Here is a 24,228-nt window from a genome sequence, read left to right as displayed (position 1 = left end):
ATGACCTTGTAAACTGGAGTAATAGTAATAGGATGAAATTTAATCGTGAAAAATGCAAGGTCATGCATTTAGGGATTAATAACAAGAATTTTTGTTATAAACTGGGGACACATCACTTGGAAGTAACAGAGGAGGAGAAGGACCTCAGAGTATTGGTTGATCACAGGATGACTATGAGCCGCCAATGTGATATGGCCATGAAAAAAGCTAATGCGGTCTTGGGATGCATCAGGCGATGTATTTCCAGTAGAGATAAGGAGGTGTTAGTACCTTTATACAAGGCACTGGTGAGACCTCAGCCGGAATATTGTGTGCAGTTCTGGTCTCCCATGTGTAAGAAAGATGAATTCAAACTGGAACAGGTACAGAGAAGGACTAGTAGGATGATCCGAGGAATGGAAAACCTGTCTTATGAAAGGAAACTCAAAGAGCGTAGCTTGTTTAGCCTAACCAAAAGAAGGCTGAGAGGAGATATGATTGCTCTCTATAACTATATCAGAGGGATAAATACCACAGAGGGAGAAGAATTATTTAAGCTCAGTACCAATGTGGACACAAGAACAAATGGATATAAACTGGCCATTAGGAAGTTTAGACTTGAAATTAGATGAAGGTTTCTAACCATCAGAGGAGTGAAGTTCTGGAACAGTCTTCCAGGGCAAGCAGTGGGGGCAAAAGACATACCTAGCTTCAAGACTAAGCTTAATAAGTTTATGGAGGGGATGGTATGATGGGATAGCCTAATTTTGGCAATTAATTTATCTTTGACTATTAGCGGTAAATATGCCCAATGGCCGGTGATGGGAAGTTAGATGGGGTGGGATCTGAATTACTACAGAGAACTCTTTCCTGGGTGTCTGGCTGGTGAGTCTTGCCCACATGCTCAGGGTTTAACTGATCGCCATATTTGGGGTCGGGAAGGAATTTTCCTCCGGGGCAGATTGGCAGAGACCCTGGGGGTTTGTCGCCTTCCTTTGCAGCGTGGGGCACGGGTCACTTGCTGGAGGATTCTCTGCACCTTGAAGTCTTTAAACCATGATTTGAGGACTTCAGTAGCTCAATCATAGGTTAGGGGTTTGTTACAGGAGTGGGTGGGTGAGATTCTGTGGCCTGCATTGTGCAGGAGGTCAGACTAGACGATCATAATGGTCCCTTCTGACCTTAAAGTCTATGATTCTATGATCCCTCCCATGACCATCCTTTGGGGCACAGGTCACTGTCTATGTGGCCTGGCTGGTAAAGTTTCTGTACTAACTAGGTGTCAAGACTTCCAGATGGGGAGTAAAGAAGAAACTTCTCCCTGTGGGCAGGTTATTCCATACCTGCCTACTCAGGGATTCTTGAACTTCCCCCTGAAGCAGCTGGTGCTGGACTGGATGAACAGACAGACTGATCTGGTATGGCAATTCGTGTGACTACAATTCCCTTTATCCATACAAAGAGTGCTGTACATACCATAGATCTCTCTGCACACCACTTCGCACCAGCGCCCACTTCTTCGCAGTCGCAGTGTGTTCTAGGCAAGTTGGCTCAGCGTTGTGTCTCAGAGACGCCATCATACAAACCTCTCGCCAACTGCCCAAAGAGAAAATGAAAACCCCATGCTGAGATGAGCATCACTCACTCTAGTAAACAGCATTGGGAGAACAGGAAAGGGGTAATGGGGCAGTGTCTCCGCCAACAGCCTCTCTGGGGCGGGGAAGAAAATGTACTTTTCACCTCCGCTTTCCGTGACTATTCTAGAGGAAGTCACCAAAACAGCCCAGTGAGCTAGGGCCCATTTAGCCTTATGCTGTAGCTGGGGGACAAAACCCTGACTCCACTGAAACCAACGGCAAAATTCCCATTGACTTCAATGGAGCTGAGACTGCACTCGGTGCATGTGAGCAGTTCTCGCTCCTGCCAACTACAGCCCAGTTTACGCTGGGTGCTTTGCACTAAAACTAGACAGGGGACACAGAAAAGGCAGCAGTGCTGGACAGAGGGAGTAGTCTGAAAAAGAGCCAGTATGTCTTTTCACCAGCTCAGACCTCAAAAAGCATCTGCTTCCTTTTTATGAGAACACTCCAGTGTCCTCGTCATTAGAGATGGAAAAGCCTTATCGAGTTATCTTGTCTGTCACTGCTCTGCTCTGCAAATGCAGGCTTATTCCCTAAAGCAGAGGATCTCAAATTCTTTCCTAGTAGGGCCACATTTTTAACAAGAGAGCTTGCTATGGATGCCATCTCCTTGCCATTCACCATCACCCAGACCCCTCTCCTTCCCAGTCACAACTATCTAATGGCCCCAAGGCACCTCAGCCATGGGAAAGTGTTCTTGTATTTTTGGATGTCTCTAGTGTGATGAGTGTATTATCCTCTGAAAACAGTTCCTCACACTGTCTCCTCATTTCAGTTCTCCTTCCGGCCTGCTCTCACCTGGACACAAGGAGGCAAGCCATCCCCATCAGGCGAACAGGTACTCCACTGCTTCAGGGACTGCCGTTCAGGGATCTCGGCTCTATAGTGTATTTCCAAAGGGCTCACCCAGTCCCATTCTGCAGGAATGATCAATATCCCCTTCCCCTGCTCCCTTCGGAAAGGCCCCTTTTCCTGAAAGTGGTAGAGAGATGTGGTGCTCAGTGACTCACTCAGACATCACCACACCCTACGCAGGGTCATTTATTTGTTTGTTTGAGTGCATTGTATCTTTGACCACATTTGTAACTATAGATTTAAAAAAAAAATGGTAACCAGAAGTCCGTTTTTGTAAACAGATGTTGTTTGGGTGCCTCCTATTACTCATCTGGATTCGTGTCATTCCTTTTTCCAGGCTGTGGTCTCTGTACTGTGCTCTGAGTCAGTCAGAACTCCACAAGAGATTTCTTTGAGTTGCTGGTTTCCTCCCAGTGACTCTTGACTTGCTGCCAAGCAGGGCGTAGTTTATACATTTTTTTTCTTTAAAGCGAGACTGACTAATAGAAACTCCTTTAAAACGCAGGGAAAAGACACCACCCCATCGCACCTCCTGACACAGCAGCAGAGGAAACTTACAACTCCGGCAGGCAGGGCACTCCCTCCACTACAGCTCTGCACATCAAGAAGACAGGACTAAGGCAAAGCAAGCTCCTTCTTCTAAAGGTGCCAGAACCAGCCCCACTCCAGGGTAAGATCTCTTCACAAAATCCTCTGCAACTGCTTTCTCCATTCAGTATCTCCCATTCCTTTGATCTAAAGCTGTCTTTCCCTTTTCCCTTATTTCCATGGTTCTCTATATCTCTGAGTGAGACTCACTAATGGCAGACACTTGTGCCTTTATATTGTGCTTTGAAATCCAGCCACAGATAGGGCTGAGGCACCAACAGAAGGCACTACAAGGTCTGACTGCAATTTAACACTGCTTGCTAAGGTAACTCTATTCTTGACTTGAGGGTGTGAGAGACACACAGCGGAACTGTCTGCAGTGTGGAGTAAGGGAGATGCCACTTTTTTTTTTTTTTTTTGCAATGACACATTTGCAAGCTTCGAAGTTCAGTGCAGGTCTCTTTGAAATCAATCCTGCTAATTCAGATTTACACCAGCTCAACTCAGATCAGAAGCTGGCCTTTGGTTTTTTCAGATGTCCCTCATGCTTTTGTGCATGTGTCAAAGCTCTCCCATTTTATTAGTGGTTTGCAAGTCACTGGTTTAACAAAATAATTAAAACTTAAGTCTTTGATGGCAAAAGGGTTGGCACAGCTCAAATCAGAGCTGGGAGGGTCCTCCTCAGAATCCGAGCTAGCGAGACTGAAGCTGACCAGAAGTTCTAACCAAAGACATATGAACAATGCGATTGCATGTTACGCCTTCTTGGCAGCCAAATCCCTGGGGTTAGGAGTGATGAGAATAAAAGGAAGGCAGACGAGAGAAGTGCTGAAAGCAATAGGAGAGCTACATGAGAAAAGTGGAGGGGATAAATGAGTGGTGGGAGCCTATTGGTGGGAAGTAGAGCATTGCAGAAACTGGCAAATTTCTCACTCAACCCTCCCCCCACACGAAGCGCCTTTCCCCAGCAATTCTTTCGTTTCCCCTAAATATATTTCAGATCAGCCCTGCTCCCATTTAATTCTCAGCCTGTCTGCAGGTAGTAGGAGTTTAGCCTGTTGCTGTGCACACTTGCAGCTGTTGCCTTCCACCCAAGGGGCAACTGCATTTCAGGGGTGAGAGAAGTGACCAAGACAGAGAGAGGCTCTAGAGTTCTTACAGAGCCTTCTGGGTGAAAGGCACTTTTGGGAGTGAAAGCAGTTTTTTTTGGTATGGTTAATACTAAAATACATTTAGAAGGGCTGAGGGAAGAAAACAATGGCTGAGCAGCCTTTTGCTGGAAGGCACTGGTACTCTCTATTAAGGCACTTGTGAGACTGGCTTTGTCCAGGCGTGCCCTATTGCAACATCTCTGTCATGAGGAGAGAGTTTCTTTTTCTGAATACACACAGCGAAGGGCACGGGACGTGATGTGCCTGAGGAGATGGGGCCCAGTTCATCCTTGGGATAGCGCCACTGGCCCATTAGGCGTCACCCTCAGCAATCTGAGATGTTTGCCAAAAAGGGTTTCCAATCTGCCAGACTCACCCTCCTCCTTCCACCCAAACTCTTTGCACAAATACCTGGGAGGTGGGGCGGGTAAGCACTGAGGCTGCAAAGAGGTTTTTCCTGTGATTAAACACAGATTATTTCCCTAGAACATGACAATGCAGAGCAGCCCCGCTCAAAGATACACAACTGCGCACCGCTGGAGCAATGGCCCCAAAATAGTGTAGTAATGCCACTGCATGCTGTCGTGTCCTGGGGTCGTTATTATTACTTCTACTACTGCAATGCCTGGAAACCTTAACCAATATTGGGGGTCCCTGTGTGCTAAGCCCCGGACACGCTCAGTGCCTGCCCCAAAGAGCTTGCAGTCTAAACAGACCAAGGGAGGCAGGAAAACAAAAGGGATATTGCCCATGGTTACAGGCAGAGCTACGACTAGAACCCAGGTCTCCTAAGGGCCAGCCTGGCTGCGCACCCTTTGAACAACAGTGCTTCTTATAGGAGACCATTTTAAGTGAGGGAGGAAGGAATCCTGCTTGTTTTACTTGTGCAGGCAGTCCTGTTGGAGACGCCTCGGCCTTGATTGTCCTGCAGGCATTTTGTGCAGTTTCTATATGACAGCGGCACATCAGGTGTGTCTGACTGGGGAACAGCCTGTACCTTTTGTTCATCCAATTTCAAAACTCATAAGGAGGGGGATTGAGCCCCTCCCATGGAAAAACCTGAGGGAAGTGGGCCAGGGATTGTGGGCCCCACAGAGAATCCTCTGGTTCTGGGGGAGTGGGGCACAGTGCCACAGCGGTGGCTGACAGCTCCTCTCTCCCTCTCTGGGCAGCGAAAGCTGCGCACGAAAGGCCCTCTCTGCTTGTGTAGCACCCGCAGGGTGCATCTTCGGGGCCTTCAACTCGTTCCATTCTTAAGTGATACAAGGGCATGACAATAAAGTACGGTAGCCGTCTGAAGCCTTGCAGTGGAGCGTGGGCTCTGTCTAGAAAGCTTGAAAACAGACCCAATTCCAGGAAATGAAATGTAGCAGATTGGCTGCTTTGGTATTTCGAGAGAGGCCCCCGAGGCAGGGAACTTGGGGGTATGGCGGGACAGCAGCTGGGAGGATGCTTCCCAGCACAGGTAGACAGATGAGCTCTGCTCAAGCTAGCGTGGTACAAATAGCAGTGTGGCCGCAGCAGTAGCTTGGGCCAGCCATGCGGGGGTCCGGCAGGATTGTACTCAGGGGGCTAGGTCGAGTTGCCACCTGTGTTGCTACAGCGGTTATTTTTAGTGTGCTGGCTTGAACACAGCTCGTGCGTCTGCCTACCCATGCTGGGAAGCCGCCTCCAGCTGCCGTGTAACATACATTTGGCTAAACTGACCCAGCATAGGGGAATTCAGACCTAAAGGTGTCCTTTACTTTGTCCATAAGCCTGCTGTATGACCCCCAGGCAGCACGGCATGGCAGACAGCCAGAACCTTCCTCAATATGTGTGCCTGAATTTCCCCACACTGAAGGCAGGCGATCTCTGCTCTAACACTGCTTCCCCTCCCTCTGCCAGAGGATGTCATGTCGGCTTGAGGCCATGTGTCACACGTCCCCTGTACAATGGCAGATTTCCAATCCTGCCCTGAATTCCCTCTGCCTGCTGGGCAGAAGCTGTCATCACACCGAGCACTGTACCTGGTGTGCAATGCGCTGAGGAACCGGAATGGGCATCCACATAGGTGGCCCTCCTCCCGCGGGATTGGGCAGCACTAACACTTTCTCAACAGTAGACACAGTCGCTTTTATGTCAGTGTCACCTGCCATCTGAACAGTAGCAGAAGAAAGGGCAGGTCCGTGCTCAGAGAATTTCATTCCTACTTCCCTTCTTGCTTCTGTTCTCCAGCAAAAAGGCTAATTAACGTAAGGAGGATCACAGGAACTCGTCTTCCTCCTTTCCCAGCATAGCAGCAGCCTGAGAGCAGGAGGGATGAAGGGCGGAGATATTTTGCCTTCTCCAGCCCAAGTGGGGGGTTCACTTTCCATCCCAACATTTGAAGATGGGCGTCCTAATTTTTCAAGGATCTTTCCTGCAAGCCAAGTGCTCACAGAGACAAACAAGAGGGCACGGAATGGGTTTGGGGGCGTCTTCTTCCAACATATCACCACCCTGACTGCTCATGTGAAGTTCCCTGCAGGGCACAGAGCATTCCAAGACACCTCTTTTCTCATAATGCTTGCTGCTCCGAGACTACCTTCGGTAGGATGACCAGATGTCCCAATTTTATAGGGACAGTCCTGATTTTTGGGTCTTTTTCTTATATAGGCTCCTATTACCCCTCAGCCCCGTCCCGATTTTTCACATTTGCTGTCTGGTCACCTTAACCTTCGGAAGGAGCAGCTGGATGGGACTGCAGTTGCTGGCAGGATTTCTATAAATCTTAGAGGGTTGTTTTGAAAAGTGCCTCATATAGTCATGATGTTTAAGGCCAGAAGGGAGCACTGGATTTAGCCTGACACACCCCCCCGTATATCACCTGCTCACTAAACCTAAAAACAAAATTAGACGAAAATATTACAGTCCACAAGAGACTAGACTATTGTGTGCCACAGGCAGGGAATAGGAGGGACCCAGGTGCATCAATCCCCAAGGCCCCTGAAATGATTAAGTGAGATCTACTCCGCTACTCCTGGCAAGTGACCCACACCCACATGCCACAGAGGAATGCGAAAAATGCCACAGGTCACTGCCAATCTGACTTGGGGGAAAAATTCCTTCCCAACACTACATGTGGAGATCAGTTATACCCTGAGCATGTGAGCAACCAACCAAGTGCCTGAGAGAGAGAATGCTTGGTGCCACCTCAGAGGCCTGGGCCACCCTGCCCAGTGTCCCATCTCCAGCCTGGGCCATCCCTGATGCTTGAGAGGAAGGAGGCAAAAAAAAACACCCCAAATCCAAAACCCTCCCAGAATACACTGGGGCGGGAGAGTGGGGGTGGTAGGAAAATCCCTTCCTGACCCGTGCTGGAGACCGGCTGAAACCCTGAAGCATGAGCTTTAGAAACATAAGACATAAACGCAACTGCTATAGCAGCCAGCATGCAAAATGCTAACTTCCGTGATGCACTTGAAAAATCCTCCCCAAAGCTGCAGCCTCATCTACACTGCTCCTGTTGAACAGGTTGCAGCATCGCAGCGGAGCAGAGGGCATTCTGAGAGCAGCTTTCCCACTAATGCCAAGTGTGGCTGCTCTATTCTGTTTCATTTTCATGGTGGAGAAGGCCTTACGGCCAGGCGAAGAGGATTCAATCTCCTCCGCTCCCCACCCGCCCTGAACCAATCCCCCCTTGAAGGAGGGATCCTGCTTGTCAAGATGAAGTTTGGGGTATAGGGTTTACCCACCAAATAGGAAACACAGTGTCCGCAGCAGGGGAGGTAAGAGTCCCGCAGTGAGCGTCTAATAACTCAGTCGAAGGGCGTGAACCATGACATTCCTGGGCTACATGCAAAAATCAGTGGACCATGCTTGCTGAAACACGTTGCTTCATTTTGCCGCCAAATCAGTCGGGAGGTTTCCATCATCCAGCTGGCCACCCCTTGTTTTCCTTTCAAGCCACGGTTATAGCTCCTGGGAAGCCATCCTGGTGATTATTTTGGTGCTGTGTGGACACACCTTCTGATTAGAGGGTGCACAAGGCAAGTGCCTTTCCTTCCCCAAATTGCTCGCTCAGGCCAAAGTCTGCTTGGATGTTATTAACTTTGGAGTCCAACATCCAAGCACTTGTCATCACTGAGTAACGTCTGAGCTGTGTCCCTCTTAAGAGATAGACTACGCCTCGTGGAAGGGAGAGTGAGCAATCAGGACAAGGGGACTGAAGTGCAGAACACTCACGGGTGAGGGATAAAAAAAACACAAGCAGAGCAAGAGTTTGCTAAGGAGTGGCCGCCCTCTTTGGAAATCACACATATTGCTGAAGTAAGCCATTTTACTATTAGGATTTTGCACCAAAGACTGAGGAGCAGAGCAGTTGCCATGCCTCATCAGATGTCAGGAATTCTTTCCCGAGCCTTGTGGAAATCAGTTTACACCCTGTAACAGGAGATCTAATTACCCTTGTGATAAATAACGGTACGTGCTATTATTGTTTGTAACTCCCAACCCTCTTACAGTCCAATAGGATTTATGGCCTCTTGCCGCAGTGAAGAGCCCAGGCTAAGTGCACTTTGCAAAAAGAAGTAATGCACTTTAATTTGCTCTAAACTAACTAGCCATTCATTTCACCATGTCCCCCTTAATCTCCTATTATGGGATGACATTACAAAAAAGAGAGCTATTGAACAGTTTGCACTTTAGCCAGCTCAAGCTTTTCTTTGCTGGTTTTCAGACACAACAGCTCTTTGGGGGCACCATGTCTATGCCGGCACATAGGGGGCAGGTTTATTGTTGACACAGTAGGTCAGTGGCTTTCACCCTTTTTTCATCTGCAGACCCCTCAAACGTTTCAAATGGAGGTGCGGGACCCCTTTTGGAAATCTCAGACAGAATCTGCGCACCCGCCTGGGGTCAGCCGACCACACATTGAAAACCGTGGTTCTATGTTACCGACAACCTTTCGCAGACCCCTTAGACATATTCTGTGCAGAAGAAGATTAAGATTTACTGAGGCTCTTGGCACAAAGGACATTTGGGCCCCCCCATGCCCCAGAGGCCCAGGGACACCGGAACAGGGACACTTTTAAAAGTCGGAGGGCCATGCCCGCCCACTTTTTAACATGAGCATAGTAACCTGGGCAGGCGTGGAGCGGGGGTGGCAGGGGCTGTCCACTTCTACCCAGGTTCCAGTGCTCCTGCAGGGGCCCCCAAATTGCCTGGGGCACATGTGTTAATCCGCCACTAAGTCTGTGGACCCCCAGGGGTTTACAGATCATTGGTTGAAAACCACTGCTGTAGGGGAAAAGGAGAGGTCGTCTGACCAGGAACCAGGATTCTCTCTTGCTCACTCTCTCAATTCAGTTTCTCTAAAGAAAAGTTTCACAAATATATTCCCTCCTATTCAGCTCTTTCTTTCTTTCTTTCTTGAGGAACAACAATTGGAGCGAAAGGCACAGCAGCAGGGTGCTTTGCTAACCATCCCCCTTCAGTTAAAGGCTACGTGGAGTCAGAATAGTGTTCAGGCAGGTTTCATGCTAAGGCTTTTGATAGCAGCGTACTATTATAACTTTAAAGGACAGTTTAATGGGATCATGATTGTAAACCATTTTTTACAATATGTGCACTAACACACACATGCACATGCAGCCAAACTCAGATACACTCAAACAGATAAATATGTGCACACAAAAAAATAAAACAAACACAAACGCGAGCAGGTAAGCTCACAGACATACCCACAGAGAAGATACACGCACATGCAAACACAAGCAGACTCACAGAGACACATGCACAGAAATAAACATGCACACACACACACACAAATCACACCCACACACCTGCAGCCTCCAGCCCATCGACCAGACACGTCTAAGCATGCTCTTTTTTCTCCCTGTTCCTTTTTATTAATTCACTGCGCGTTCCAGGCCCTCCCAAACATTGTACATTTTTAATTAACCAGTTTTAGGAATAGAAATCCTGAGACTTAACATGGCGAGGTGTGTATGCTCCCTCCCTCACTTCCTGAACTCCCCCGAAGTACCAGCATGGAGGGTCTTATAATTACTATTCACTAAGCCACTGAAACATTTCTGTGGCTCCCATTTACTCTAGTTTCCCCTTACCCTCTCCCTGGTCTCTCTCCTTCCCTTTTTAGGCACTCAGCCCCTCCCTTTCTCCCTACAGTAGTTTCCTCCAGCGGAGGCTGTTGGCAGCTTGTTAGACCTCAGGCAGCTCTCTCTTCCCCTCCCTCCTACCAAGAGAGCTTTGGTGTTTCTATTGAGGCTGTCACATGAGTTGGCGCTCCAGGGCTTTTCTTCCTGAGAAAATGCCAATTTCTCAGTGCTTCCCTTCAGTGCTGAGAGGTTCACTCACTCTCAAATGAATCATAGACATCACAGAGGAAAAACCCTGTCAGATCATCTTTTCCAGTCTTCCTAGTGCAGGACTGTTCCCTCCAGTTGTTCTCCAGGGCTTTGTCCAGTCCAGTTATAAGTGACTCAAGCGATGAGTCTTCCACCACTTCCCTTGTGAGACTACTCCACAACATAACAGTCCTCACTCACTACTAGAAAATGTTTCCTGATCCCCAGCCAAAACATTCTGTTTGCTGAATTTCAGCCCATTACTCTCAGCTATATCCCCTTGAGCTACCCTGTGCAATTCCTCTCTTTCCTTTACGTTTACACCCATCAGATGCTTGGTGGTGGTTGGCATATCCCCGCTAGTTATTGTAAAAACCAAGCTGTGCACCTAGTAAGGCCTTTTAATCCCACCCCTTAAATCAAAGACTCCAAAAGCACATGTACACACGCACAGACTCCCAAGAGCTCTCTCTGCAGGGAGATCTGACAAATTCCCCCCAGCTTTATAAAAGGCACCTGCTTTGCAAACTGAGTCAGGCTGGTGAATCAAGAGCAGAAGCTACCAAGGCTTTGTACCATGCTGCCTGCGCATAATGACACACAGATCCTGTGTCAGCAGGGCCTCTGGCCTCACTTGGGTCTGAAACGAAGCAGACCATAGGGGAAAATGGGATGTTTCACCTTTGTAATCTGTAGGGCCACCAACTCTCTGGTATTGGTTCTTTGGGAAAAACAATAATGTCACAATGGCAGGATGATCTTTGCATCTTTGTATTATGACAATTGAGTCCATCCATTGTGAGACAGCAGGCTCGCATCACAGGGCCTGACAAAACTGTGATGGCCCCTGGCGTGCTCAGAGAATGTATCTATGGAAGGCAAGCCTGTGGAACAGTTCTACGAATTTGTGATAGGTGACACATTGTCCTGAGCCACTTGGTCGTGGTGATACCATAAGTAGTATTGCCCATTGCAGGTTTGCTTTATTGCCCTGCTGATTTGCTGGTGCCAGAGCTATTAGTTTGTACCAGCTGTAGGGTGGCACATCCAGTATTTTTCTCTTCTGCTGTAGCCTTCATACTCTTCACCTTCAAGCTCAGTGGTTTGAGCATTGGCCTGCTAAACCCAGGGTTGTGAGTTCTATCCTTGAGGGGGCCATTTGGGATCTGGGGCAAAAATTGGGGATTGGTCCTGCTTTGAGCAGGGGGTTGGACTAGATGACCTCCTGAGGTCCCTTCCAGCGCTGGTATTCTATGATTCTATGATCCTGGCCCTAATTAGGGCCATTGGCTCTGTTATCTGTCCTGCTGGTCTGCACTAATTCTAAGGTGGCAACTAGCACAGGCTGAAAATTTTCCATCCAAACTATTTTGCTAGAAAGTTGGGTTTGAACTAAATGATTTTTTCCCCCTGAAAAGGATATGCTCTCTGTAGATGACTTTTTGCGGGTATATGGGGCGGGGGGGGAATCGAATATGGTGGTCTTCCTGCCTTCAACTGTAGTGTAGCAGTACTGCATGCTATGAACCAACCACTGTGTTCTCCCCAGAAGAAGCTGCATTCCAGCAGATGGATGGACAGTGTTTGTAAAAGCAATTTAGGATCCTTCATGATGACAAGCGCAATAGGAATGTAAGCTGTTGTTCTTCATTATTAGCACTCCTGTGCCTTGACAGCATTCTCTCCAACCATGATCTCAGGGAGCACCAGGGAAGAGGGGGAGAATCTCAAGCTACCATCACCAGTACTAAGTCTCTCTTCCATTTCAAGCCATCCAAGGTGAATACAAGGCAGATGAGTCCACGTCCTCTCCTCTCCTCAAGTCTGGCATCTTTCAGTAACTGTTCTACCCATTCACCTTGGCCCAGGGCCCATCATAAAGGTCCGCAGGAGGCTGCCACTGAGCATTCCACAGGCCCTGGTTCCTGGACATGACACCTACCTGGCTTGCGAGATGCAGACCTGGAAAGGACAGGCTACCCTGAGCAATTGCAGGGTTAAGTAACTGCAGGTTTGCATTCTTTGGAGTGAGTCAATGGAAAAACTGGCAACTCCAGGATGGTTGGGATTGAACTACAGTCCAATAAAAGCCTGATAAACTCCAATTCCAGCTACAGCTAGATTGAGGAAAGGAGGAGAAAGGATATGCACCCGACATGTGCTGCTCCTCTAGCAATGTGACCCCACCCGGCTAATGAGAACATATGCCTTACTCCTGCAGAACCACCAAGGCACTTTCTATTGTGCCTTAATGAGAAGAAAAGCACATGTAGCCCAGTCAGAAATGGAAAAGACCAATTATCTTGCTCTCCCCTATCCCTGAGTTTACATGGGATTATTATCTATTGTGTATTCAGTGGGCAAAAGCGTCAATGAACGGAGAGGGTGGTCATGCTTTTCCTCAGAAAGACTCAAAGCTACGAATGGATATCCCCTGAGGAGCTCATGTTAGGTAGCATGCATAGTGAGAGTGGCCATGGGCATTAGTAATGCCAAAAGTGACCTAACTAGGGCTGATCTTGGGCAGCATGCTAGATGTGAGTAGAACTGATCAGAAAAAGAAAATTCACAGCAAACAAAAAACAAAAATTCCAAAATCAATTTATGTTTGGTTGTTTTATTGGTGGTGGTTTTTGGGGGGTTGGTTTGGTTTGGTTGGTTGGTTTTTTAAAAATTTTGGGTGGAACATTTTTATAACAGAAAGGTACATTTCAGTTATTTTCCATTTTCATAAATAAAGAAATATTTAAAAATGAATGTTCTGGTCAGCTTGGTCAGGCGAGGATTTTTAAAAATCATTTCTGTTTTTTTTTTTAAAATGTCCATTAACAATTATAAATTTAAAAAACATTTTCCCCCCAAATATTTAAATTTTTTAACATGGCATTTTCCAATGCAAAATGTTTTCTGTTTGAAAAAAATGTGAAGACCTCGAGTTATGAGCTTCCTATGTGATATGGTGGTAAAGAAAGCCAATGTGGTTTGGGTGACCGTACACAGAGACCTCTCCTTAGGGAGCAGGGAAGCTATGATTTCTCACAGCCTATATGCACGGGTGAGTCCATGTTCTCTTTAGTCAACTCAGTTTCAGAACCAAAGCACAGGGGATTCAGATGACAGATTATTAAAGGTGCTGGAGGAATCCACTTGGAGCCTGGTTTCAGCAACAGAAGTGCTGAACACCCAAAAGCAGCCACAGCAGTCAGTGAGAGGTGTGAGTGCTCCTCACCTCTGAAAATCCTGAAGTATAAGGAGTTTTCTAGGGTAATCCAAGGGATAAAAGCAAGCCAGGACAAAGAGACGCAGAATATCAGGACCCATTTTCTACTAGTCAGATCTGTTAGGCCGTGGAAGAACTTCCCAAGAAAAGAGGTGGAAGCCTCATTGGTTGAGACCTTGCAAACTGGACAGGACAAAGCACAGATATTTACAGTGAAGAACAATCCTGCATGGCACAGAGGTCACTTCTTTCTCCACTTTCCGTAATTCTGGGAATTCCTCTTGGTTATTAACTAGTGCTGGTTTTGGACAAATAGTAAGCAAGTGGGAAAGCTTGGCAGCCCCACAAGGTGTGGGAAAATAGTATTTGAACTGTGATGATACAACCCAGTAATCTCTAAAATCAGCTCTGACACACACAAGGCTTCAGTTAGGCAAAAGGGAAGGAGGGGGAAGCTGGAGTAAATGAGTAACATATGCCATTTGGGTGACTCTACAAAGCCTTTCTGTATGACAGACGTTAGTACAAATTATAACTGCAGTATTATATTGCATTGTCACTGCTCCTCATCCAGAAAGCTACAGCTGGATTCCTTGCCTGACTCACCTGGCCCAGAACAGCTGCAAATATAAAGCAGGTGTTTGACACTGCTGTCACCTAGCAATGAGAGGGAGGGCAGGAAATTAACTTAGCCCCTTTGTTTAACCCCCTATATTTTCAGGAGCAGTCTTCTCCTGGACGGAGAAGATAGACTAAAGGACCCAACAAGCCTTTGCTGTCTCTAATTTCTGTTTCAGAGTAGCAGCCGTGTTAGTCTGTATTCACAAAAAGAAAAGGAGTACTTGTGGCACCTTAGAGACTAACCAATTTATTTGAGCATAAGCTTTCGTGAGCTATAGCTCACTTCATCGGATGCATCCGATGAAGTGAGCTGTAGCTCACGAAAGCTTATGCTCAAATAAATTGGTTAGTCTCTAAGGTGCCACAAGTACTCCTTTTTTCTAATTTCTGTGACTCTAATTACAAAATACTGATAAGCATCCTGCCAGTAGGTGAGATTTGAAAACCTAATGCTTTCCACTTGCCACTTCTGTGCAGGGGGCTTGAATCTGTTGTCAATATCAGGCCTCTGGTTCCTGAGATTTCATAATTGCAGAAAAGAAAACAGTACCCTTGGTTAAATGGCACCATCAGAACCCGCCAAGGCTAGTTCCTAAAATCTCACTTCTCTTTAAATTAAATATTCATCAGTGACAAGGAACTCCACATGAATTCAAGTCCTGCTGCACGTAGGGGAATACTGCAAAGGAATCAGATGCATTACTCGTGAAGGGTGTCTTAATGCAGTAATATGCTGAGCAGATTTCCTTCAATTTACAAGGAAATCATGAGTAGTCCTCACTACAAACCAATGCTTGGGATTTTTTTTTTTTATGGAAACTGCAACAATTTCCATTTTAGGAATAAAGGATCTGAGCAAAGCATTGACTCCAGTTCTTCTTCTTAGTGTATGTGCAATGTGCCTCAGGTGGCACATGACCAGGATTCATCATTGAATTTGGTCCACTGGTTGGATCATTAGCTTCCCCAGCCTGGGCCAGGTACTCACAGCGACCGCAACATGAATGCTGATCCATGCCCCGCAATGACTCCAGTTATCCCATCTTCCACCATACCCGATCCAACCATTGAGCCACTAAGTACAGTAGCCTATTTTCTCCCCCTCTAGAACAGCCCAGTGATTCATCTATGCTGGTATTCTCTCTTAACATAACGGATCAGACCACCGGCCTGCTTCGTCCTGTAGTCCACTCCAACATTGCCCAATACCTGACATGTCAGAGGAAGACAAATCTCCACCCCAGCCGACTCATGATACACCCGACCAACTGGATAACACTGTATTGTCAGGTGGGGGGATGAGGAAAAGGAAATCCTTCCTGACGTCCACGGCCCCAGTGGGCAAGTAGCTCAATTTCCTGGCATGTGGGACTGGAGTATATCATTTTACCCTTCACAGCACCTAACCTAATTCATGGTCAGACATATATTCAGCCTATTTTTAAAAACTACCCACAGTATCTTCAAAACCCTGCATTGCATTTCCTGTAAGACTGGCTACAGTGGCTACAGCTTCTCTCTAACTACTCTGAGCGATTTGCTGGGATGTGGGGGGTGTTGCCGGTATTTTTAGATGTAATTTTTCAGCACTAGGCCAATGTTTCTGGGGTGGGTTTTGAACAAACCTGGTTACTTTCTTGCATGTAAATACTGGTTTATTGCAACAAAGTTCTTGGTTCCAGCACCCACCTTTATTTTCTTCTCCACTACTTTTTTCCCTCAGAATCATCTGTATTTGAGACCTTCCCCCGCACCGCACACACACAGACTAAGAAGCCAAGATGTTGGTGCTATTGGCTGGTATTTTTGTGGTCCACATTGCCACTGTGGTCATGCTGTTTGTATCCACCATTGCCAACGTAAGTAATTCTGCTTCTGAACAAGACTGTGTTGTTGTAGCCATGTCGATCTCTGTGTAAGCGCAAAAAAGCTTGTCTCTCTCTCTAACGGACGCTGAAGATATTACCTCACCCATTTTGTCTCTCTAAACAAGAGAAGCAGCAGACACTGAATGCTCAACCCTTCCACAGTTATAACCCCACATACCACTGAAAGGTTCCGCTGTAGGAATGCCAGTCTATAGAGTTTGGGAGTAGGGCACCCTCTTTCAGTGAACAATAATGTGCAAAGGCGCTGTTCAGAAAACATAAAGAGCCTGATGCACTGCTCTGTGACTCCAATTTTAAGCTGGGGTAACTCCCTTGAAATAAATGGATCTCTGAAAAAAAATCAAGCCTCTTTAATTTAAATGCCACCCTGAGAACAGAAAAGTTCCTTGTCCTGAACTCAAACAAACGCAGGCAGCCTCACAGTGATGTTTCCACTCCCATAACTTTGTAGTAGGAACCACCGGTACACGCCCCATTCAAGAACTAGTTGAGCAAGTGAGATTAATGGAGGATAGTTTTGAGCTGAAATTTATCATCCCATCTGCCAGACAGTCTCATTAAATGGCATCTCATTTAAAAGAAAAAACAAAGAGCATTTGGATAATATGTTATCTGATTGGCTGAATCAGTTTTAGATTCTTCCGGACACATTAGTGCCACCCAAGTCCAAGGAATAGGTATAGTAAGTTGGTCAAATTCTGCCCTCAGATACCTTCATGCAATGTCACTGAAGTCAGCGAGGCTGTGTGAATATCACAGGGGGCATATTTTCTCACATGCTCACAGATCATTGATCTCCTGTGACATTAAAATCATAAGTCAAAATTAAGAGAGTATCACAAAACCTGGGAGAAAAGATTTGTTATATAACACATGCAATTCATCTTCTGCCACGCTAGAAGGAATTGGCTGCAGAAGGTTCACACACTGAAAATTCCCCAGATTCCACAGAGCATGTGATCCAAGAGCACATACATACAACACAAAAAGGCCAAGTGTTGCTAGGGACTCCTGACTGTAAATTGTTGGGCCAATGGCCAAGTAACTCACAGCAGTGTGAATACCAAAAGATTTGCAGGGGAGAGTTTCTTGAGCTGGAAAGAGCTGATAAAAATCCCACTCGGTGTCAAGATGCTGCTGTCTAGGTATTTATTCCCAACAACATGCTCTTGCTCACCAAGTCAAAAAGGAAAACCAACAATTCTTATCGGAGTGAAGATAAAAGGCTTGTTAAGGAACAAATGCTGTCACATCCGTGCAAACCAGTGGTACACTATGTTCCATATTCTGCCATAACAGCAGAAACCAATTCTTCATCTAGCCAAGCAGCCTACTGGGAAAGCCTACTGCTCCATCTTGTTGGGTATACTGTCTCCAATAACTGTTCCTTCATTGTTCAAAAGAAAGCACAAACTCCATATTGGAACTCAGTATGCAATCTTGTGCCACAAGCAGAAATTTCTTCCTGATACCGCCAGCTAAAGAGCTTAGATGCTGAAGGAAGCGTATGCCCCCCTCCCTTAGTAATTGTATCCTTTCCAGTGCCACGGCAGATTGTTATTTATATAGCGTTAACACCTAGAGGCCTCAGCAAGGTTGGGCCTTGCTGCGCTAGGCCCTGTACAGACATATAGTAAAATGACAGCCCCCGGCCCCAAAAGCTTATAAAGACAGATGCTATTTTTAGTTAGACAAATGGTCTTGTTTGTATACTATACTCCAAAATGAATCCCTCCTCCCCAGTCCTCTTTACAGCAGAAGGGAGGCAAAGGGGCAGGCCAGCATCTTTCTAGTGGCCAGCCCAGCTCCATTTTAAACTTCATAGAAATACACATGAAGAACTCTCCTGTCTTTCAGAGACTTCACCTGCACAAGCAGCAATGCAAACATTTGGAGCAGTTCCTGTGCCTTAGTTTATGCTGCCCCCTTGTGGCAGCCTCTGTCTGAAAATTATTCAACAGCCTCCAAATCACATTTAAGGGGCTGCCTTGAAACCTGACAACAGGAGGCAAGAATTAGAACTAAAATGCTCAAGAAACCCCAGTGAACTCTCAGTTTATCCTGCACTCTGATGGTCTAGAGAAGTCTGGCACAGCAGACCTAGATGGGAATAGACTGCTCCGCCTAGTAGATTTTCGAGACAAAGAACTACAGCCAAAAGAGGGGCTAGGAGCTCTAAGGAGAGGCTATTGCACACATTTTAAAAATTGTGCAAACATGTATTCAGAGTGTAGAGCCCCCCAAAGGAGGTCACCATAACAATGACAAACTCAAAGCTTCAGCTTTACTGTGACACTCCTGCCACATCATGGCTTCCAGCTAATTGCCACCTTCAGTCGCGGAGTGTCCACACATTCTGATTCACATAGGACACCTCCATTTGTGAGTGTGGTGTCCTGCACGCCCCATTTGCAGGACATTGAAACTGCTTTCAAATGCTTTCAAAGCCAACACAGCAGCAGCGTGTCTAAGCACCCACAGTGCAGATGACCAACTGGAAAAGGCTGTGCACAAAAGGGGTAAAAAGAGTCCTTCTTTGTCCTCTGCCGACAATCTTTTTGTACCCCCAAAGCATATGTGTTTTATTCTTATTATCTTAGCTGCCTTAGCTAAAAATACTGACCAGTGTCTATGAAATTATCCAGTCCTTTTCAAAATTCATCCAATATTCCTCCAGTGACCTCGTGTGACTGAGAGTTCCACCAGTTTAGTATTTCAATTTTCTATTTGTTCTCAGTGTACTGCCCTTTAATGTAATTGAGTGGCCCCTTATTGTCACTTTACAGGGCAGGACAAAAAGGAACCTAAGAGCAATTTTCACTATATTTTTGTAATTGAGTTCCCCACCACCACCAACTCTTCTATCTAGACTAAATATCTCAAGTCTTTCAAATCTCTTATCCCAGACAACTTTAGATCTTTGTGAGTTCCATGCACATGGTGAAGGTTTTATCTCTACACAAGCTTCCAGCAATCATTGTCCCTCTTAGGCCCAGATCAGCTGAGAGGCTGGAGCAATCATTGTCAGAATGGTCAAGAGCAACAACATTGCCACGACTGTTTTGTTCCATTTCAGGTCTGGATGGCAGGTACCTCTCCCAGGGGAGCAAACTCAACAGGACTCTGGCTAAACTGCATTGCTGGGAAATGCAGTCAGATTACATTTCCTGAAGGGGATATGCGTAAGAGACATTTTTTTTAGATCTTGATACGACCTGTATAGTTTGAAGGATTACAGTACATTGTGATATTGATAGTGTCTTAACATACTTTTTCCCCTCCCCCCACCGCCTCTGTATTGCCAGCTTCCCTCAAAGCAGTGCAAGCCTTCATGATCCTGGCTATCATCTTCTCCTTCGTCTCATTGGTCATGTTTGTGGTGCAGCTCTTCACCATGGAGAAAGGGAAACGCTTCTATATCACTGGAGCCTGCATGCTGATTTGCTGTAAGTCTAGTCTCTCTGCAGCAGGATGCTAAAAGGTTTAAACGTGTGTGTGCGTGCATGTAACACACACCCCTTTCCCTCCCCCTCCCCTATGCAGCAGCTAGCGGAGCCACCAGTCAAGTGACCTTGGAGGCCAGGCGAGCTGTGAGTTGCACCCCACGGGGAGAGGCAGGCGCAACAGCTGGGCCCTGCAGGGAGGGGGCGCTGCTTTTCGGGAGGGGAGACTGAGCATAAGGAGGAGGCCATGACTCAAGCTGTTTGAGGTCATCTGAACCTTAAATTGCACCTCCCTACTATCAACATATACAGCTTTTTTGGGGGTGGGGGGCGGGGCAGAAGGGAATGCCCCCCATACCTTCCCCAAAGTTGGCCCATGCTTATAGAGCTGGTTGAAAAGTGTCCATCAACATTTTTTCAACAAAAAATGGCTGTTTCCTAAAAGGAATTTTTTGTTGAATGTTTTCATTTGAAGCTTTCCAGTGTTATTCTGAAGAACTGAAAATCAAAACGTTTTTAGTAAAAAAAAATTCAATTTTAAAAAAACTGATTTTGGGGGCTGAGGGAAGGAACCGAAACATTTTCTGTTTTTCATTAAAAAAAAACAAACAGAAAATTTCCATTAATATTTTTGAAAAAAAAAAATCAAAATGATTAAATGTCTTTTGGAAATACTTACCATTTTCAAACTAGCTCTTATACACACACACACACACACAAATCTATTAGTGCAACCATCCCCACTGCTGCACCAGTGGAATTCCATTGGAATAAATGGAAGATGCAAGCATACACCTGCTGGAATGGTTTTGTCCATTGTCTGTAAACTGCTTTGGTATCCCTCCCTCTGGATTCAATGGGCCCTATCAAAGTGTCTGAAGGTTTTATCATTGACTCCACCATGGGACGGGTTGTTCTCCATAGCATAAACCAAACAGTCCCAGAGCATCTTGCTCTACCACACAGTGGATCTGATGTAAAATTCAAAATGGCTGTTTCAGGACAGCAGTCACTGCTTTGATTATTCACAACGCATGGTCTTGAACACAACAGGGTCTTTCCAAGAAAGAACAGGGATCGCCGATAATGTTTTCAAACTGTCAACACCATCAAGTCCTCTTGTCCTGCTCTGCCCATCCTAATTACTATTGCCTTTTTGAGAAGGAGGACATCAGACATTTACCTAAAGGTTAGATGTATGAGGCAATTTAATTCTCCACTTCAGATTACAGTTTGGTTTATTGCTCCAGGCAGTTATCCATACCAGCCCCCATCTACCGTTTGTGAATCGTAAACAGAAGGTGATCTCACCCAAACCCATTAAAGTAATGGGAGATTCTTCATTGACTTCATTGCCTTTGGATCAGACTCTGACTATATGAAAGAGGGAGAGTACAAGTCAAATATAATAGCGTTTAATTCTCCAGAGCTCCCCACTGGTTACGAATAGATTCCCAATATAAGCGCTGCTCTTGGGGTCCAAGGATCGATACAGATCACAGTCTTCAATTGGAAGTCCTTATTGGAAGGGAGGAAGGGGGAAAGGAAATGTGTTTAGAGGAAGCAGGTTGTTTGACTTGTTATTGGTTTTACACCTGAGAGTGACTAGAACAGTCAGTCGATAAAGGATCACTGTCAAGGTTGGCAAGCCCAAAAATGCCATCCACTTCCCCCCACTTCAGTCTGTTTTCAGTGCATGCAATATGTTTATGTGGTTTTGTAATTAAAAAAAAATATATATATATATATATATATATATATATATATATATATATATATATATATATATGAAAAGCCTGTGTCAGTAGCCTCAGTGCTCATGAAAAACCCTACAACAGCAAACCCCAGTGTTAATGTACGAGCACACAACAAACAAGTGTGCGCAGCCCCACTCGTGAGTGATCTGCCCAAATGCACACTAGCGTGTACAGCTTCAGTACTTGTAAGGGAGCCGACACTAACACACCAGAATCGAAATTTGTGTACCATTCCCGACAACTCTGGAATCTGAGTAGCTCCTGTATGCAACCGTGGCCTATCTCCTTCCAGTAACAAACCAGGACATACTGACCCGATGCTCACAAGAAACCCTGTGATAAAAAATTAGCATAAAGTGCTCAGTGCTCCTGAGCAGCCCTACAACAATAAATGGGACATCAGCTTCATAGAGCACATGCCACAATATCACTGCAGTACCTGAGATGTCCTGCAAAGATTAAAGTTTTCCAACATCTTCCAATTCTTTCTTCCCTCTCCTCCCCCTACAGGGCTGTTCATTTTGATTGCAGTCTCCATCTACACAGCCCGATTCCCACACTACTTCACAGAGCCTCAAGACCATCATGGCTACTCCTTCATATTGGCCTGGATCTGCTTTTGCTTCAGCTTCATCATTGGCGTCCTCTACCTTGTCCTTAGAAAGAAATAAGGAGTAAAAGGGTCAGGGGGAGGGTTAGAAACTGGGGATGGGGAGAATGAGGAGTCATTCAGCTGGAAGAACCGTTTGGCCAATAACACAAAAAAACACCCACCACAAATGAATCCACCAAAGAGTGAGAAACAGCTCCTCCAATCCAGCCAGCACCTCCTTGATCCTTGGGCCCTAAAGTTACAGACGAACCACCTCGTCACCGGACTCTGCTCTCCTTCCTCGCAAAGTCAGGCTGTGCCTTCAGGAACCCCCAGACTCGACATCAGCGACTCGGCGGCACCTCAAGGAAATGAGCGCTGCGTCCTACTTCCTCCCCTCTCTCCTCCCTATGTCTCTTTAGCCTGCATTGTGTGTGGGGTAGTGAGGGATAAGACTTTTTTGCCCCGGAGAACAATGGGACAGGCCTTATGTTACATTTTTAGAAGCGTTAAAGACATTAGATCTGGAAACAGCCCAACTAGACTAAATTCAAGCTTTTAAAAATATCATAACTACAAATTCATTGCCATCCTGTTTCCTACTTTAGAAAGAGACTAATTCCCATGAATAAATCGGAGAGTGAGGTGGAGGGAGAGAGGGAAGCATATAAGAATGGAGGGGAGGAGCCAGGGAAGGAAGGAGGCAGGCAATGATCCTAGTAACAGAGGATGCAGTTATAACTCAGTGGTACATACCCCAGAGAGTCATCTGGGGGCGTTTCTCCACTATAGTTGGCTGTGTAGCTCTCTAACACAGCAGCATAATGAAGATCTCAGGAAGTCCCTATGAAGCCATAAACAGGCAGATTTTTGATGCATGTGCTCTATAAGCCATGGGACTGAAGGGACTTTGCAATCTGATCACTGAGGCAGCCTGCTTAGGCTTGTGGGAGCTCACCGTTGAAACACTGAATTAGGTTTTTATAACTGCCTGTAGTTAATAGATTTTCCCCCCTCCTTGGAAAAACAGCACAGGATGGGGCATTAATCACTGACCCCACAGTGACATTGTCAGTCATCTCAAACTAAAAAGACATTTGATGGCAGAAGAAATAAGGCCTAGTAGTTAGAGTGGAAAAAATCTGAGAGTTAGGAATCCAGCATTCTGTTCCCAACTCTGTCACTTAACCTATTTGTGCCTATATTCTTCCATTTGTAAAATTATATTCATTATACCTACCTCCCAGGGGTGCTGAGAGGCTTTGTTAATTAATGCCTATACAATGAAATCCCCACACGAAAGGCTGTATGGAAAAAAATAGCATTGTCGTGTCATAATTGCAGGAATAGAGTTACTGTCTGCATCAGAGTATCCAATCCAAACATTTCTGTCCCTTTGAAAAGCTTAAATAGCAAGTGGAGATTGTTAGTGGTAAGAGGTCAGGACTCACTGTGGTTAGGCCCACAAACTAAAGTTAGGTGGCAACAAAAAATTCATGGGTGCAGGGGTAGCATGAACAGTATTTTCTCTCATACTTTCTCTGTTACAGTCTCTTTCCATATAGACTTTGTTAATTTGGTAAACATATTCTAGTACTGTACTTTGCTGTTTCTTTGACAGAGTGAGTGTTTATTTCTATACAGTCATTGTAAATATTTTGATACAAATGTTTCTAGCTTTAGGGATACAAAATACAATTTATTTCCCTTTATTTTACACATTTTTGCCTTTTTTTAAAAAAGTATTTAAGACTGTGAATGAAGGTGTTGCTCTTCCCGCCAAACCAAAGCTCACTCTGCTATGATGCTGCCATACTACTACATGGCTGCTGGTGCAGATGATAGGATTTCCCTTTGGGTGTGAGCCAGGCTATTGTTTCAGGTTTTCTGCAGCTCAGGCAAACGCCATTGCACTTGGCTATGCTAGGTTCCCATTTTCAAGCTTTCTTCACAACCATGAGAACTAGAAACTTGGTTGTACCAAAGCTGAGATTCTGATACAGTCCCATGGCTCCAGAAGCTCAGGCCCATAGTGTCTGTGCCTCAGTCTCACTCTGGGCATGAGTAGGACCCAGTTCCAACATCAGCATGGTAAAGATTTACTGTGTACATCTTTATTTGGGAGATGCTCAAGATGACTGACTGGAACCTTTTTTCCACCTTC

The 24,228-nt window shown here is 45.8% G+C and overlaps 1 protein-coding gene across 1 annotated transcript; it reads left to right on the top strand.

Annotated features, from left to right (window-relative positions):
• Positions 1-2,731: 2,731 nt before the first annotated feature.
• EMP1 (epithelial membrane protein 1) lies at positions 2,732-23,781 on the top strand. Its single transcript, XM_007064059.4, has 5 exons — positions 2,732-3,144; positions 16,107-16,242; positions 19,349-19,454; positions 19,578-19,718; positions 21,983-23,781. Exons 2-5 carry the CDS (start codon positions 16,165-16,167, stop codon positions 22,141-22,143), a joined length of 486 nt encoding a protein of 161 aa, XP_007064121.2. The 5' UTR covers positions 2,732-3,144; positions 16,107-16,164; the 3' UTR covers positions 22,144-23,781.
• The last annotated feature ends 447 nt before the right edge of the window (positions 23,782-24,228 follow it).

This window comes from Chelonia mydas, chromosome 1 (genome assembly GCF_015237465.2).
Source record: "Chelonia mydas isolate rCheMyd1 chromosome 1, rCheMyd1.pri.v2, whole genome shotgun sequence".
NCBI classification, from domain to species: Eukaryota; Metazoa; Chordata; order Testudines; family Cheloniidae; genus Chelonia; species Chelonia mydas.
This window is presented reverse-complemented; position numbering and strand designations above follow the sequence as displayed.